The sequence below is a fragment of the Lolium rigidum genome, chromosome 3 (genome assembly GCF_022539505.1).
Source record: "Lolium rigidum isolate FL_2022 chromosome 3, APGP_CSIRO_Lrig_0.1, whole genome shotgun sequence".
Lineage (NCBI taxonomy): Eukaryota > Viridiplantae > Streptophyta > Magnoliopsida > Poales > Poaceae > Lolium > Lolium rigidum.
In genome coordinates this window covers 388,943,765-388,961,415 of record NC_061510.1, presented here as the reverse complement: position 1 = coordinate 388,961,415, position 17,651 = coordinate 388,943,765, and the positions used below count along the sequence as shown (strand labels likewise).

General features: G+C 46.4%; 1 protein-coding gene across 2 annotated transcripts; it reads right to left on the bottom strand.

Moving 5' to 3' along the window:
* Positions 1 to 10,135: 10,135 nt before the first annotated feature.
* LOC124704487 (YTH domain-containing protein ECT4-like) lies at positions 10,136 to 14,432 on the bottom strand. Of its 2 annotated transcripts, none has more exons than XM_047236747.1 (9): positions 14,303 to 14,432; positions 14,020 to 14,139; positions 13,784 to 13,931; positions 13,592 to 13,659; positions 12,698 to 13,240; positions 11,868 to 12,452; positions 11,553 to 11,765; positions 10,743 to 10,889; positions 10,136 to 10,623 (listed from the first exon to the last, which is right to left on the bottom strand). In XM_047236747.1, exons 2-9 carry the CDS (start codon positions 14,128 to 14,130, stop codon positions 10,474 to 10,476), a joined length of 1,965 nt encoding a protein of 654 aa, XP_047092703.1. In that variant the 5' UTR covers positions 14,131 to 14,139; positions 14,303 to 14,432; the 3' UTR covers positions 10,136 to 10,473. The 2 variants fall into 2 exon arrangements, with proteins under 2 accessions (XP_047092703.1, XP_047092704.1); XM_047236748.1 differs by having other exon boundaries at positions 12,698 to 13,237.
* Positions 14,433 to 17,651: the final 3,219 nt, after the last annotated feature.

The following is a 17,651-nucleotide window of genomic DNA, read 5'->3' as shown; positions in this document are numbered from 1 at the left end:
CGCTTCACATCCACCGGCCGTCGCACGTAAAAAATCGGTCGTCCCGACTCCCGAGCGGCGCGCTTTTTTCCAGTGCCTTTCGCTTAGTCTCCCGTGTGAGCCCGGCATGCATGTCTCGTGGTGGGCCACTGTGCTAGCCTGCTGAGGAAATAGCAGATCACACCACTTGTTGGTGCTATTTTTGCAAAGAACCACAACAATGGTTTGTTGTTGCAAGGAACACCATATTTTACTTTAATTATTTGCACATAACACATAAAAGTAATTAAGCAGTTTGATGGCCAATCCGTTAGCCAGGCTTACTGTTACGTGGGCAATTCATCTCGGTCCGCCGCATCATCAGTTTGGACCGGCCCAACTGCCTTTTTTTGTTTTGTTTCTGATTTTCCTTTCTTATATTTTTTTTAATTTTCAAAATTAGAATATTTTTAAAAATTGCATACTTTTAAAAGCCAACCAATTTTTAAACAATTATTTTGTAATAGTAAACTATTTTATAAAACACTATGACTTACTAAGTGGCGGAATCATAATCCGCGAACCGGCGCGGCAGCAGCAGAGACGCGCCGGTTCCGGCGACAGGACCCTCATGGTCCCGAAGCCGGAGGTGAAGGAGGAGGAAGAGGAGGAGGACGATGAGGAGGCCGCGAAGGTACTGTAGTACCTTGGATGACAGCGCCTCATCGACGGCAGCGATGACCCCGAGGACTGCCCGAGTTACTTTGTCACCATCCATCTAGTGAGAAAGGGTGGCATAAGCCTTGGGATGGAGGTAGTATGTGTTGATAAAATGCATGTGTAGTTCATAGTGTTTTATAAAATAGTTGACTATTACAAAATTTATGTCTAAAAATGGTTGGATTTTAAAAATATGTAATTTTTAAAATATTCTGATTTTGAAAATCAGAAAAAATAAACATAAAAAGGGAAAATCGGAAACGAAACAAAAAAACGGCAGTTGGTCCGGTCCAAATTGACGATGCGGTAGACCGAGAGGAATTGCCCGCGAAATAGTAAGCCTGACTAACGGATTGGCCATCAAGCTGCTTAATTACTTTTATGTGTTATGTGCAAATAATTAAAGTAAAATATGGTGTTCCTTGCAACAACAAACCATTGTTGTGGTTCTTTGCAAAAATAGCACCAACAAGTAGTGTGATCTGCTATTTCCTCTAGCCTGCTAGGAGGTGTTGCCAGCTACTGACTCGCAAGCATGCTTGCATGGTCGCGCCCTGACGGCCTGACCCATTTGCACGTTGATTTAATGTGAGATAGCTAGTAGCACTAGCATTTTTTTCTGCAACGACTACAGCCTGAATGTACACGTATAGTTTCCTACACCATAGAGGTGATCTATGAGACTATGTAGCCAAATGATTTTTTACGAGGGCGCATAGCTCCACCGTCTCGCCTAAATCCTTTCGCCACGCGCTTCACTTTTTCAGGGCCCGCTAAAAATGTTGTAATTATGGTTGCCAATTAACTTGTTGTGAGCCACTTAATCGCCGACGAGCCAACGTAGCTCATGCATCGCCATAGATAGGGTGGCCTTATATAGCATCAACGGGGTTCCGACGAGCCAGATTTAAGGTTGGCGATGACGACTCTAGGAGACCTGGTTTGACATGGACAAGTTTCCCCAATGAATTTTTTTGATGTTGCATACACTAGTTATTTTTGTAACAAACAAGTATTAGTTTTGTGGCGAAAGCACACACCCGGTGAATTCTTAATGTTGGAATTGGTATTTATTTTTGTTGTAAATAATAGTTTGTTTTGTTGTAATCCGTAAAAATTATTGTTGCGAACAAATATGAGATTTGATGTAAAATATTCTTCACGACGAAAACTTAATGTTGGAATTGTTCTTTCGTTTTGTGGTAACTGTTAGTTTTGTTTTGTTGTAATCTGTTAAAATTATTGTTGCAAATGAATTTTGCTATAATTTTTTTTGCATGATGAACTCTTAATGTTGGAACTGTTATTTTTTGTGTGGTAAATGCTAGGTTGTTTTGTTGTAATCTGTTACAATTATTGTTGCAAATGAATTTGTTGTAAAATATTTTACATGACAAAATCTTAATGTTGGAATTGTTATTTATTTTTGTTGTTTTGTTTGTAATTTGTGAAGTTATTTTTTAAACAAATTTGTTGTAATTCGCACAAATAACTCTTAATGTTGGAATTGTTATTTAATGTTTTTGTAATAGGTGATGATTTCTGTTGGAATCAATGACGTTTATTGTTGAAAAAAATATAACATGCATGTATGTACTAGCATTGGCTCCACGGTGTGAGCATAATGTTTAAAATACCTAGAACTTGGTAAGTGTAGCAAGTTGTGTGAACCAGAGTTGGCTCCACCACGTGAGTGAGCCAGGGCATTGATCACATCATGCATGCACTTGGATCGGCTACAGTATCTACCCGTGTGAACACAAGACCTGCCGCAGCGTTAATGGCGGGGACCACACTCATGCAAACCATCTAATGGATGTGTTCTGGACATACGATGTCCGTACGACCGATCCGGACACTCGGATCAGCCGACCGACGCGTAGCGTGCGCCTTTAGGGCATCTCCAGCGGCGCGACGCAAATGGTCGCTGAGCGACCGTTTTCGTCCGCCATGATCGGAAATGTGTCTGGGCCCTGCTCAAGCGGCGCGACGCAAAGTGACCGGGCCGTCCGCAGAGACGCAAACCTGGCCCAAATATGCGCCAGGTTTGCGTCTCAGCGGACGCTGCGCGGACACGCAAAGTGACCGCTTGGTCCTGGCACGGGCCCGCCTGGCAGCGTCACAACTGCTTCGTCTTCCGCGGCATTAGTTGTGGGCGGCGCGCCGCAGCCTTTGCAGGGCCGCGTTAATGGCGTGCCTCGTCTTCCGCGAGCGTGCGCAGCCCAGCGTACGCAGCGCGTCGATGCGTCTTCTCCGCCAAGATCGCGGCAGCGAGGCGTCGCTTCGGCGCCTCGCGGGCCGCCTCGCGTGCCGCGCGTAGTAATGGCGATGCCCGGCGTGGCGCGGCCGCCGCCCGCCTCCGACCCATATAAACAGGGGCGTCGACATCTCATCTCTTCCGCACTAAACCCTAGCCGCCGCTGCCGTAGCGCGACAGTAGATCCACCATGAGCAGCGCCGGACGCGGCCAGGCTGCCGTGCCTCCACCTTCACCTCCCACTCCACCTCCCCCGGCCTCGAGCTCCGACGACGGGTTCGACTCCGATGACAGCACCGACCTCCTCCACCCGGTCAGGGACGCCGCGGATCTGGCTCTCGCGGAGGAAGAAGCAGAGGAGGAGCGGGCGGCCCATGCGGCTGTCGACGCCGAGCTGGAACAAGGCCTGGCCGGCGGCCGCCGCCGCAGCCCGAGGACTCGATGACTCGGAGATTTCATGGTCATCCGATGACCCCGATGCGCCCACGCCGGAGGAGAAGGCGGCGGAGCAGGCGGGCCCTCGTCGAGTCTTTCGAGACGTTCAAGGACGAGGCCGCCAACGCGAGGCCGGAGCGAGGCACCGCAAGAGGACGCGGCGGCGCACCGAGCCATAGCGGCAGCGCGGGAGGCGGCGGAGAAGCGGGCCACGGAAGCGACGCAACGACGGTGCCGGCCCGTCAGGAAGCAAGTAGTCTAGGTCTTGTATAGTTTTTATGTATTACTTTCTATGTTTGGTTTTCATATGCAATCAATCACTCATGGTAGAAAACCAAACGAATTGAAGATCAAACTATGTTGCAATTCAAAAATGGGTTGTCCCGGTGGGAGCACACCCAGACGCAAACGGACGCGCGGTCAAAATATGTCCGCTGGGCGACATAAACGGACGCTGCCGACCACTTTTGGGCGTCCGAAATGCGTCGCGCCGCTGGAGATGCCCTTATAATGCGCACCACTACACGGTGAGCTGAAATATAGCTGTCGACGTGATCTGATTCATGTAATCCTACACACTTCCATGAGCAACATACACTTGTCCAAGCCATCCTATCCGTATACGGAACTACGTGTTGAGCCGTCCCGGTTGCGGCAAGGTCATGTTAGTCGGCTCCGTCCCGACGTATCCGGAAGTCTTCGTGCTGGTCTCCTCTTGCTGTGAAGTCGAAGCTGTCCTTGGGCGGTGTACGATGACTTTCGAGGGACGGTCCAGTGAAGGTCTTATTCGGTGCTTGTCTTGCTCATCTCCTCTCCGGGGCTCATCTTCAGAATCGGAGCTGCCGGTCTCTCCTCGAAGGGCCATCTGTTTGGCATAGGCTAACTTGAGCTTCTTGTGTAGCTTTTGTTGGTAGCCAGGATGGCTAGGTGTGTCCCTCGCGGGAGTGTGGATGGTTGTGGGTGTGCCTTGGCACTGTTGTGTTGTTGTTGGTTTTCGTCCGGTTTTCTCCTAAAAACCGGTCACCTTCTGCTTAATGAATGGATGAGGCCCGTTTAAAAAAAAAAAAATCCGCAAATGTTTAAGCAGTGCAGTAATATAGACGCATGTGCAACTTACTAAAATGGCACTGTTCTATTCAGTAATACGAACAACTATGATTGTTTTATGAGAAATAAAATAGATACATTAAGAATGCATGTGCAATTCAGTATAATAAAGTCCGGATGTAATGTTACAAACTTGTAAGCTATGACAATGAACATCTAGGTTCCAGCAAGCATGTTTTGTCATTTGAAAAAAGTAAGCATGTTTTTTACCTGAGGTTAAAAAATCCTGTCTACAGCTTGTAATGATTTGCCGAAACATGAAAGAGCAATGATAAGTAAGCTGGTGCTATTTGTTTAATAGATCAGTTTAGAAGGCTAAGTAAGTTTCTTCCTGCATCAATTTTTACTGTGCCTACTATGCTTTGCGATACAAAATGTTGCAGTAACAACAGAAGCTTAGATGTCGTGGTAGTTCAGTTGAAAAGGAAAAGAAAGTGGCCCTTTGGGCTATTTGCTCCTCATTTCAAACTGAAACCCTTACGTATACGACCCGATCTGAAACTTCAAACCTGAAATTTTCTAACGATGCACTTGAGCTTAGGTTCAGAAAATCCACATCAAGAAAAAAAACATAAAAACATTGAGCAATCCTGCTCTTCAGCATACTCGACCATTTTTTATCAACGTGATACATAACATGAGGAAAATGCATTAATGGACATGATATCTCAAGTTCAACTGTGCAAGTTCAAGGAAGAGGGACAACCTTTTTAATTCTGGCATGGCCTTACTGAATCTTCCAAATCCCAGACACATAGCAATTTTGTTATTACAACCCAAAATGCAGTGGCTCTTGTCATGGGGAACAATACACTTGTTTCGGCTACGGACCTGTGAATCTGTGATCGCAAGTTCTTTCCATTTAGAACTTCACTTTACAAGGTAAAGAAAACATCTGCAGCAACAACAACACTTTGACATTCTTAACTAGTTCAGTTAATAAGGTTATTTATCAGCGATCCAGCATGCACAGGTCACATACAACCATCTATTGGACCAAAGAAAATAGCAGCTCTGAAATTCCTCATCATCCGAGGATCTTTAGAAATCGATCCAAATTGGATTCGACTCAAGAGATTTTATCAATCAAAGCTGGGTTCAGATTCAGAGATTGCATCAATCAAAGCTGGGAGAGCAAACTGACAAACGCGTACAACAGCAAGAGAAACCAAGCACAACCAACATCTACCAGGTGGTGACATGATTCATCACAGGAGTTACATCGTGCTCCTCAACATACCCAACTACCATAAGACCCAAAATATATGAAGAAACAAATTACCCAGAAAATATATAAGAGGGATGGGTAGATCATGTAAATCCAAGATATTTACCGGAGACACAGAAAATCGGACAACTCACAAGGCATGTTGGATCAAGGTTAATTAGATATCAGGCGTTTGAACAGATCCAAACCAGTAACAAGAAGCATAGAGAAAATGTGCTTCCATGATTGTGACAGGGGGAATCTACAAAACCAGACTGGAAATTATGGTTAGCCAAAAAAACAATCGCAATGGTCACCATGTAACCAAACATATGAACATCATCTTACAACTATTATGTCCTCTTCCTGAACTGCAGCAAATGAATGCTAAGTTTGGTCTCCATGCAGTCCCATATCATGTAGTTCCCTACTCTTATAGCTCATGATTCAGTCAAATGATATACTCCTCAGTTAAATTGCTTGCTAAGGTTGCTTCAAAAGAAAAAACTGCTGGAAGATCAATACTCGCAATGCAACTCTAAATTAATTCACAAGATTAATTAAGACATATTAGCAAGCCAGCATTCTGAAACCATCATCTCCAGGGAAACAAAAACAACTAGCCTTAGACATGCTCACATTATCTGCTCAGCAATGCTATATGAGCTTAGATTGGATGAATGATGGGAGTGCAAACTGGAGGTTTTAAAATGGCGAGACAAAGCTATTGTATGCGGTGCATTTTTTTAGCCAAACTAAACAAAGGAGGACATGTTTGCTGCTTGAAAAAAAACTAGAGGTTCATTATATGATAAACCATTTACCCGCTTACACACGACAACATCGGGACACTACCAAGCTTACTGACGAAAGCCAACAACGGTACCAAAAAACAAGCACCACAGCACCGAACCAACTACTAAGTAGCGACACAAGCATTCATCAAAAGAACCATGTCGCATCCAAGTTTGTCATCCTTCTTGCTGATGAGATTGGCTTCCTTTCCTCAACCACATCCACCACACACTGTCATCGCGCCACGTCACTCGCCCTTTTCTGCAAAAAGCAGAACCGGCAATGTGATTCAAAAAAGAAGATAACAACACTGTAAGCTGCCAATTAAGTAGGCACAAGCACAATTAGGTGTAACATTTATATGTTACATAGCACAGCAAGTTTGCTCTAGCACATAAACATATCACAACAAATCCGATTAGACATTATTCTGTTGTTAACTAACTGATATACGTAAGTACTTCAGAGTTGTTTCCAAAAAAAAAAGATGCAATATATGTACCTCGTGAATTGTAGAAACTCATGAATGGAATCAAAGAAACCAAATACTCTCCATCTGATATCTTCTTCTGCCGTAGCGACTTCAGATCAATCTTGTAGATGCCCAGGTCCGTGCTGACGAACACGGCATCGCCGCCCTCTACAGAACCAAGCAGCCTCATATCATCCTTTTGGGGATCTTGAACGGGCAGAAGGTTTTTGAGGTCGATGACTCTACGCCGAGCCCATGCTGCGGTTCCGTCGTCCGAACCGACGTCTCTTGACCATACGAAGAGGGTTGACCTCTTCAGGTGTGCGAACCCCAAGCTGCCATCCTCCATCGCCATGAGCATGGAGCCAGCGTCCATGCCAACCCCCGCCTTGGGCGCATCGAGCAACGATAGGCAGTTACGGGTCAAGTCGTATTTCAGAATCTCTGCGAAATGAACATTATCAAAGCCATCATGGGCGAGCATGAAGTGAAGGGCGTCGTCGACCAGGACGGGGGGCATTGGCAGGATGTGCCCCTCGCCGCCAACGGAAACACCAGGGCATGGGCCGCTCCATTGAGCAGGATGAGCATCCGAGCACATCTCCAGCGAGAGGAAATTGCACATAACATCATATGTTGGGGCATGTTTTACAAGGAACCACAACCATAACTTGTTTTTGCACAGAACACCATATTTTGTTGTAATTGTTGCACAAAACACTAAGTAGGGTCCTTACCTCGTTTGATACATAATTAGGGCATCTCCAACGGCAGTGGTGGAGCCAGGACTTCAACCTTGTGTAGTCAAACCAAAGTTGTGTAGTCAAATACAACTATTTTTATGAAATTTTAATAAAATTTTGCATAATCATTGTAGGATTGGCCAAAAAACTGTGTAGTCAATTGGCTACGCCACTGTCCAATGGGGCGACGCAAACGGACAACACGCGACCATTTGCGTTCGCGCGGACCGGAAATGCGCCTGCACCCTGCTCAAGCGGGGAGACGCATCGTGTTCGGGCCGTCCGCGGACATGCAAACGCAGCGCAAATATGCGATACGTTTGCGTATCCGCGGTCGCGCCGAGCGTTCGCTCGCTCCCCCCAGGGCCGCCTGGCAGCACCCCTGGCTCGAGCCGGCACGAATTAAATCAGAGCAACTGCATGGGAGGGCAACCGTCGGAGTGGCAACCGCGCCGATCGACACGTTAACCGCCGGAATGGATCGTCGAACCGCCGTGAAAGAGCAACCGCAGACCTCTTCGTTATAAGCGTTGCAAGGAAGGAGGCAAGGGCCCGGGCGAGGCGACGCAAACGGACGCGCGCGCAAGGAAGGTAGGTTCTCCGGCGCAGGCGGGGATGGTGGTGGCAACGCCTGCTGCGACACCTGGATGGCCGCCTCGAGGCCAATCCATCGGGTGCGCTCCTCAGGGCGTCCATGGCGCGGCGTAGGGAAGGTGTACCCTAACACTCGTCTTTCGTTGGCACGTACTCGTTCTCCTTCACGGGCGGCGGTGGCAGCGGTTGGTACGCCTCCTAGGCCTCGTTGTCGACATCATCGTGGAGGTGGGCTTGGCTGCGAAGGATCTCCAGGCGGCACGTGGATTTATTAAGAGCAGCTGGCATTTGTACGTGCGCGTGGGCCCGTGTCTCCTCACCTCCCTCGGCCACTAATGGGCGGGCTCGAGGATTTTCCGAGAGGACGCGCGCATACACGTTGCTGTCTGCGGGCAGCACATAACGAACCCATGGACCTAATTGTGTGTCAAACGAGTTAATATCCCTATTTAGTGTTTTGTGCAACAATTACAACAAAATATGGTGTTCTGTGCAAAAATAAGACATGGTTGTGGTTTTGCGCAAAACACGCCCCAACATATGGTGTTATGTGCAATTTCCTCCTCCAGCGAGGACACGCGCGCCCGCGCGACGAAATCATCGTCACCGTCGGGCCTGTGCAGGCACAAATGCACCACCCGGAAGGGGCCCTGGTGGCACGCGAGGTGGTCGCAGCCGCTGACGGCGCAGAGCACCGCGGCCGCGTAGAGCCCGTAGCCGTACACCACCTCGGGCTCCCGCAGCTCCCTCCGGCGGCCTGTCACGGGGTCCCAAACGGCGAGCCTCCTGTCGATTCGCTGCACCGCGCTATCTTTCTCGCCGAGGAGGACGCGGCCATGGCGGCAATCCCACGCGGTGTAGTCCGTACGGCCCCAGCCGCCGTCGGGGACGCGCGCGCGGAACCCCGTGGTGGAGACGAAAGGTGGGACGGCGGCGGGGTCTCCTTCCTCCGTCTCGTCCCAGGGCGTGGAGCTGAGGAAGCCGAGCATTGGCGGAGCGCGGTGGTGGTCGCGGTACAGGCCGCGGAAGCGAGGCCCGTTGAGGAGGGCGAGCCAGCGCTTGCTGGCGAGGGAGGCCCGCACGAGGCACGCCGGCTCGTCCGGCGGGAGGCGGAGGAAGATCTGCTCCAGGATTTCTTCCAGGAGCGCCGGTGCCTCCTCGACGTGTTCTTCCAGCAGCGGCATTGTGCAGCTGGAGGCGGCGAGGGTCTCGCGGTGGGGAGAAGTTGAGTTGAGCGGCGGCGTGCGAGCAGGACGAGGTAGTAGAGAGTGGCGTTTGCGCTGTGGAGTGTTCGACGAGGACAGGTGTTGGGCCTCCCTCCGACAGGTGTTTGCATGTTTCAGACACGTACACAGGGTTACACAATTCTGCTGCCACCGCTTTGCTGGCTGTGGAAGCGCTTCGATCAGCTCTAAACTGAACTTGGTCTTGGCACTGAAGCCGTTCTACTGTCACCCTCTCAACTCTGACGATTTAAAATAGCCAAAAGCGAGTTGGATCGATGAATTGATTCAGAATGAAACTCGATCCCTCGATTCTTATTATCACTCGAGTAAACTAGGCGTGAACTTGGTAGAGAACAGCGATTCCAGGATTTGCTTTTCTTTTTCTGATTCTAGGATTTGCTTCTGTGCTCAAACATTTTTCTGGTTAATCTCCTTAGGGAAGCAAGTTCTTCTACAGTAAGTAGTTCTACTCTCAAGGCGGTAGATTGCGCCAAGCTATGCAACAAGTAGTTCACCTCTACAACCAACATGCTCAACCAAGATAGTCACAGGAAAACAATATCATCCAGCACCAGCTTTCAAGCAAAAAAATTCAAACAAAACACAGCATACAAAGCAAGGGACCAGAAAACCAGGAGTTCGTTGTTCTTATTACTTTCTCAAGTACCGCAACACTCAAAAAAACTACTACCTTAATGTTGTCCAGATGTACCGAAAATTTGATGCTTAGCTAACAATAACAAATAGCTGAAAATACTAAACCAAGACTGCGAAAGGGAAATAGAAAAGGGTCATATAAGAACCCAAATGTCGCAAGGTATATAAGTGACCTAACGCTGGCAGTCACACGACCTAAATTTAGTTTCCCAGGTACGATCCACGCACTCGATTTGCAGACACTATAGAGTTTTGCGTGATGGGTCCCATGTTACAGCAATAGGCGTACGAAATATAATGCGCTAATTGCCGTTCACAGCGCCACTTTCAGCTGCAGGTTTGGAAGCGTTCAGCTCTTCCCCAGCAACAGGGGCGGTACTCTCCTTGCTCAATGTCTGGTTTTGTGCTGCGGGATTCCCATTAACTGCATTCTTCTCTTTCTCATCACCGCCCTGGACAATGTGAACAACAAGCAGGCATCAGGATCTATATCAACACAACCATAGCTGGTGCTCATGAAATACTTAAATTGTCAACCACATGGCGCTCTAACATACGGATAAACACTTGCCTGGCCTTGAAGCAGCTGCTGCTTTGCTCTCTTTTCCTGCATCAAATTTTGTCTGTTCTCGTAAAATGGAAAATCATCCAAAATTGAGGTCTTGCTGACATGTTCCTTGAAAATCTTGAGCATTTGAAGACCTTGCTCAAGCTTAACCTGCAGGATCAGGGAGACAACAAGGCAGACCATAAGTAATTAGTTCAGATGTGACTGAAAACCTCAATCATAGTTTTGAACTACACTTTCTTTTCGTCAACTCGTCAAAACATCAATCAACAACTGGATGCATTTACATAAATGGATTGGCCAACCCTCTGAACCTAGATGTTCTTCTGGTCAATCCGTCAATGGATAAAATGCATTACCTACAGTCAATCGTGGCAGTACTGATTCACCAGAAAATTGCATATGTGCACCCAAATACGGCCAAGGCCTTAACAAACATTCTCAAGTCGTTAATGTACAGAATCACATCCTGACTTTTAGCATACCCAAGACCATAACAAGTAGATCGATTTTTGAAGTCCTGCTGTTCAAATTAACTAAGGTTCACAAGTAACCATATCTAAAATCTGAATGTCCATACAAAAACAAGATATAACATCTAACATACTCCCTCCGTCCCACCAAAAGTGTCTCAACTTTGTCAAAATTTGGATGGATCTAGACACTATCTAGTAGGTAGATACATCCAATTTTGGACAAAATTGAGACACTTTTGGTGGGACGGAGGGAGTACATAATATCAACATCATGAAATTATAAATTATATCCCTTAATTAATAAGCAGTCATTGAAAACAGTTTTCAGCAAGTATACCTCTTGTGTGTCACGGCTGTTTGTCACAGGCTTATTGTCATTGTTTTCCAATGTAATATGCTTCAAAATGTTGTTAGGGATATCCTTGACGATGTGCCACTTGATTGAAAAGCAGCCATTCCACTTGTCTTGTTGCCAGTAATCCACTGTCTTGTCAAAGTCAACAGGACCAACCATTTCGGCAATACCAACAAATTGGCCACTTGTATTTACCTAAAAGAACAAGCTTAAGGTCAATATAGATGCTAAATGAAGAATGCATGATAAGATGCAGTATCAACATGCTTACAGAATAGCTCAAAAAAAATTGCTTACAGAGAAAAATAAGAACACAGGGCATTCAGTGGGTTTCTCCTGAGCTTCTCGGTATCCAGCATCGAGCTTCTTATTTCCATTAGGAGTGCTTGCCCACACATTATATTTGATACTCTTGTGCACATCATCCTCGCTGTAAGATTTGATAACGAAGAACTTTGCATCCTTGTATGTTGTAGGAAAATTTTCCTGGTTGAATTGGCTCTTATCTGGAAGGACACTATTCTCCTGTTTCCCGGCTGAAGGGAGGGCCTGGCCCTTCACAGCAATAGTGACAGTTGGTCCAAATGGTTTTTGGTGCCTGAATCCACCAGATCTTGGTCCTCTGTTAAGCTCAGTGAAGCCATCTTGATTCTCACTGCCAAACCCAAAAGGTGCCCGGCCTCTAGGCTTGTATTTGACGGTATCCACGACTCCCCACTGTCCATTGTTTCTCGAGTTATAGACATTAGATCCAAAACCAAGCCCAGATTTCAGCGTGTTCCCGTACTGACTATATAATCTGCTATCAGGGTACATCCTACTAGCAGGATAACTATGAGAGCTCAGGCCCATCCCAGACGAAGGCACCTGTGTATGCATACCCTGGAAACAAACAGAAACGAAGAGCTAAGTTTTATGCGAGGACACCGCAGAATATCATGAAACTCACATGGAAGTTATCATGTTGTTAGATGTATCATCATAATGTAAGGTGATGAGTACACAAATGATATGTGAAACGCTATGAACAGTCATATGATATGACGTATAATTATGAAGGACTGAAATTACTAAGAAAAGCTCTGCATCACAATAATAAGGAAATTGAATAGCTTGCAGAAACACACCATGAGGTTTGCTGTTGGACGGTGACTCTGATTTTTCGCTGAAGACGAATTAGAACCATAAGACGTGGAGCTAGCAGTTGATCTCTGATGCCCACTAGAGTAGACTGGCACCTCGTACCACTGACCTGGAGAACGGACACCACTGTGACCAAAATTGCTAGCAGAAGGTCCACCATGTGAAGGCCCTCTTCCATACGAACCACTGTTGGTCACCGATACATTCTGGTAAGTTTGCTTGCGGGGTAGCGAACTGTTGGCATTTGCAATCCCACTAGCAGTCCCATTATTTGGTTTTGCTGAAGCTACCGGAGCACGCGCCTGGTGAGCGGCAACAGAAGGCAACTCAGATTGAGAATTGGCGCCATTAGCACTATGGACCGCATTGGTGGGAGCCTGCTGCTGATAGTATTGACCAGGGTACTGGTAATGCTGTGTTGCATATGACTGCCCGTCATGCCCGGTAGATGGGACAGGAGAACCGGATGGATACGGGCCATATGGAGCATAACCATACCCATGGTACATGTCACCATACACATTCTGCTACAAAGACGCAACAGCAGAATTGGTCAGTTTTATAACTTCATATAGCAGAGTCAAGAAACAATCCATTAACATTCCAAATTCACAAATTACATGGGAATAGTTGCTATCTAAATGTTTTTTGGCCTAGTCTCTTAAAAAACAGGTGAAAAGGAGTCCAGAAACAGTTCACCACAATCCCGAATTCACCATGTACATGGGCACATTTGCTATCTAAATGCTTTGTCCTAGCCTCCGAAACACAGGTAAAAACGAATACTCTTAACTATACATTAATTATACTCAGTCATACTACATAGTACAAAATGGCTGCACACTGTGGATAGCACAAGTGATAAGTTGTAAACTCACCTGGGGCATCTCCATTCCTTCATGACCAGCATACCTGGAGTCCCACTCATTGGTTGAGCCATCATAACCTGACCAGGAGCATACAAAAAATTGAACTTCTCGGTTAGTGACTATCAAGACATCCGAAAATAGCCAATCCACAATTAATGAACCTAGCCACCGTCCAAAAATAGCCGAGACAGACAGACATACCGCTAGGGTAGTAGTAGGCCGGTGAGGGGTATCCATTGGGCTGGTAGAAGAAGTTGGGATCCATGGCCTCCTGGAGCAGGGGCGTTATCGACCTGTCGACGTGCGGCTCCACGGCCTGCGAATTGCCGGCGTTGCCTGACCCGTATGGCTACAATTTTTACAAAAAGCAGCGATTTTTTTTAGCAACCTCTCTTCCAAGAACCGAACAGGCAAGAGCCGCCGCGTTGGAAAGGTACCTTCTTGGCGGCGTCGGCGCCGTCCTTCTTCCCCTCCAGGGACAGCTTCTGCATGTCGGCGTGGAGCTCCGCGCCCTGCGCATTCGCGGCGGTGGCAGATCCGTACACCATCCCGGACGGCTGCAATTACCAAGAAAAAGGGAACGGTTTCAGCAACCGCTTCTCCGATAAGTTGGAAACGGGAGCCGCCGGCCTGGAAAACCTAGATGGTGGCACACCGCGCACCCAGAATTCGTGGGGGGTAGGTTTAAGCAACCGGTGGATGGCAAGAAGCTCGTCGTACCTCGGAAACCGATGCCCAAGATTGCGGACGGGGTCGGCGGTGGCCGCGCGGCGGCGGTGGGTGTGGGAGGGGTGGTGGAGATGAAGAAGGTGGGTGCGGAGGCGATGGATAAACCCTAGAGGAGGGTGAGGGGGGAGGAAGACGGGGAGGTGAGGAGGAGAGGGAAACGAAGATAGCCGCCACAGACTCACGCGAGGCGGCCAAGGGAGGAGGAGCCAGGCAGAGGCAGAGGCGAGAAGGGGTTTTGGATGGTTCACAGGCCCTGGCTCAAGTACCGCTCCCGGCCCATCCCGCCGCTCGTTTATCTTCCGGACTTCCTTTGCTCCGCGCACCCAGGGAAACGGTGTCATGCAACTACCTTCCTAACCCTCAAAAAAAATGAAACCACCTTCCTGCCCTAAAAAATAACTACAAGCATCTCCAATCCGGATTTTTTTTGGTTATATTACCCTATTTTCATTTCAAAATTTAAGACTTATATTTTAAAAAAAGTCAAACCAAGTAAAGTTTGATTCATGTTTTCAAAAAATCTAAATAATAATATTGATTTTGTATTTTGCATGTTAACGTTTTTTTGGTAAAAACTCAGTCAAACTTAATATAGTTTGATTTTCTAAAAATAATATAAGTGTTAAGCTTTGGAATGAAGGTAGTAAAATATTTTAAAATCCGAAAAATCTTAGTTGTTCAGTCACAATATTTCGTGATATTTTTTGTGACTTGTGTAAAAAGGACAATTTTAGGTGCTCCTACATAGCTTCTCGTCAGATATTTATTTTGTTTTCTGTTTTCACATCACACAAAAAATATCCTTTTCTCATAAAATTTTGTGTGTGAACATAGTATATCTCGATGTATCGCCTGAATTTAGAAAATCTTTAAAATACATTTAAAATGCATTTTCCACAATAGGTGCATTTGCACCTATGAGCCAAAAACACCATGTCCATCTCCAACATACAATATAAACTAGACTTGGTGGCAAAAAATGTTTTATGGTATTTGGGGCCAAAAAAGTGCCTACATGGTGTTGCAAACAAAAGTGGGGTTGCCTCAAAATTTTCCCCCTCATGCTACATATTTGGGGCACGACGTGGTTGTCGCCAAAAAAAAAAGGCAGGCACGCGTAGCGCAACCGCCCCGTTGAACATTACCTACTGCCTTCTCTCCTTCCTTCCGTAGCAGCCCCCGCCAAATCCGTCTACACAAGCCACATCACGTATTTCCCCCCGATTCCCCGTCGCATCGTATCACACTATCTCAGTCACCGCCACCGCATCGATCATAGGGTATCGCCGCGCCGCCGCGTCAAGAGCAACATTAGATTTTGTAATGTTCGTCTAGGGGATTTTGACCACTACACCGAATAGATCGATCTCGTGAGAAGGTTAGCAGGTGTGCCTCAACACCTTAGAGTCGCGGAGGTAGCCCGACACGCGTACGACGTAGTGGTGTGGAGGTTCAGCCAGCCGAAGAGCAAGCTAAACTTCACAACCATGTCTGATGTCCATGGCTAGGTTCACCCAGGCACATCTGGAGCTCGTGCAAGAAGAGTACGAATTCTTCATTGCGAGGGTCGCACAGGCGAAGAAGAAGACATCCTAGGTTCGCTCTCCACGGTAATCAAGATGGAGTCGGAGGAGTCCAACGGTGTAGCCTAGTATGAGTTGTTTTTGGATGCCGAGGACTAGTGTGTCGGACTTGAGTTCTATTTATCAAACTATGTAGTGTTTGTTGTAGTCGAGTTTGAATTGTCGAACTATGTAGTAGTGTGTGTCGGGATCGAAGTTTGAATGTGTGTATGCCCTATTTACATCATCTAAAATCTTTTTAGTGCCCTGTTATACATTTTCTCGTACGTAGAAATAATTTTTTTTCTTGCCCTAAAATTGCTTTTCAGTGCCCTATTTTAACTCATATATTGAATATGCTTCAAAAGGAGCCTTGTGTGGTAGACAAATAAAAGGGATTTACTGTTATGTGTAATGGTGGTGTTCGACTTAGTTTCTATTTGTGAACTATATCAATCATTTTATGATGTAGTTGAAGAAGGGTCATAGTGTTGGCAATATAGCCTAGAGGCAGTAATAATTTAGTTATTATCATATTTCCTTGTTCATGATAAATATCTATACTACATGCTATAATTGTATAAGCGGAAACATTAGTACATGTATGTTTTATAAATAAACCAGAATCCCTAGTAAACCTCTAGTTTAAACTAGCTCGTTGATCAATTGATGATCAGGATTTTCTGATCATGAACATTGGATTGATAACAGGATAATGTCATGCATTAGGAGAATGATATTATGGACAAGACCTAACTAAGCAAAGGAATACGATCATGTTAATTTGTAACTGTTGTAGCTTTTCAGTGTCAAATATACCAATCCTTAGACCATGAGATGGTGCTACTCCCCTGTACCGGAAGAATTCTTTGAGGACATCAAACATCACTTCGTAACTGGGTGATCATAAAGGTGTCTTTGGGTATCTTAAGAAGTACTTGTTGGGTGGTATGTATCAAGACTGAGATTTGTTCATCTCGTAACGGATAGATATACTCAGGACTCGCTCAGGTAACACGCATTCTATATCGCTTGCAAGAACGTGTCTAATGAGTTAGCCACAAGTGAATGATGTGTTATGGTAGCATTAAAGGGTACTTGCTAGCAACAATATTGAAGTAGGTATGGTGATACCGACGATCGAATCTTGGACAAGTAAAATACCGCGAGACAAATGGAATGGAATATTGGATTGTTTGAATCCTCGACATCATGGTTCAACCGATAAAGATCTTTGTTGAATGTGTAGGAATCATTATGTACATCCAGGTCCCGCAATTGATTATTGATCGTAGAGGTGTCTCGATCATGTATGCAGATTCACGAACCTGTAGGGTCACACACTTAATGCTCAACATTGCTAGGGTAGAAATATGGTGACACCGAAGGTTTGCTTGGAGTATCGGATGGGATCTAGGACATCACGAGAAGCTTTGGAATGGTCCGGAGATAAAAATTCATATAAGGAAAGTTGATTTTAGGGTTCCGCAAAAGTTAGAGATTTTTCTAGTATCGTACCAAGAATCGTCTAGAAGGTTCCGGAGTCCCACGGTGGGCCCCACCTATCTCGGAGGGACCACATGGGCTAAAAGGGTGGAGCACCAGGCCCACATGGGCTAGGATTGGAGCCCACCATGGCCCATGCGCCCCCCCTAAAGGGATAAGGCCAAATCCCTAAAATTAAGGGGGGGGGGGGGACTTAAGGTAAGTTCCCTTTTGGCAGGCGGACCTAAATGAGTTGGGGTCCACCTTGGCCAACCCTTGCCCCTATATAAAGT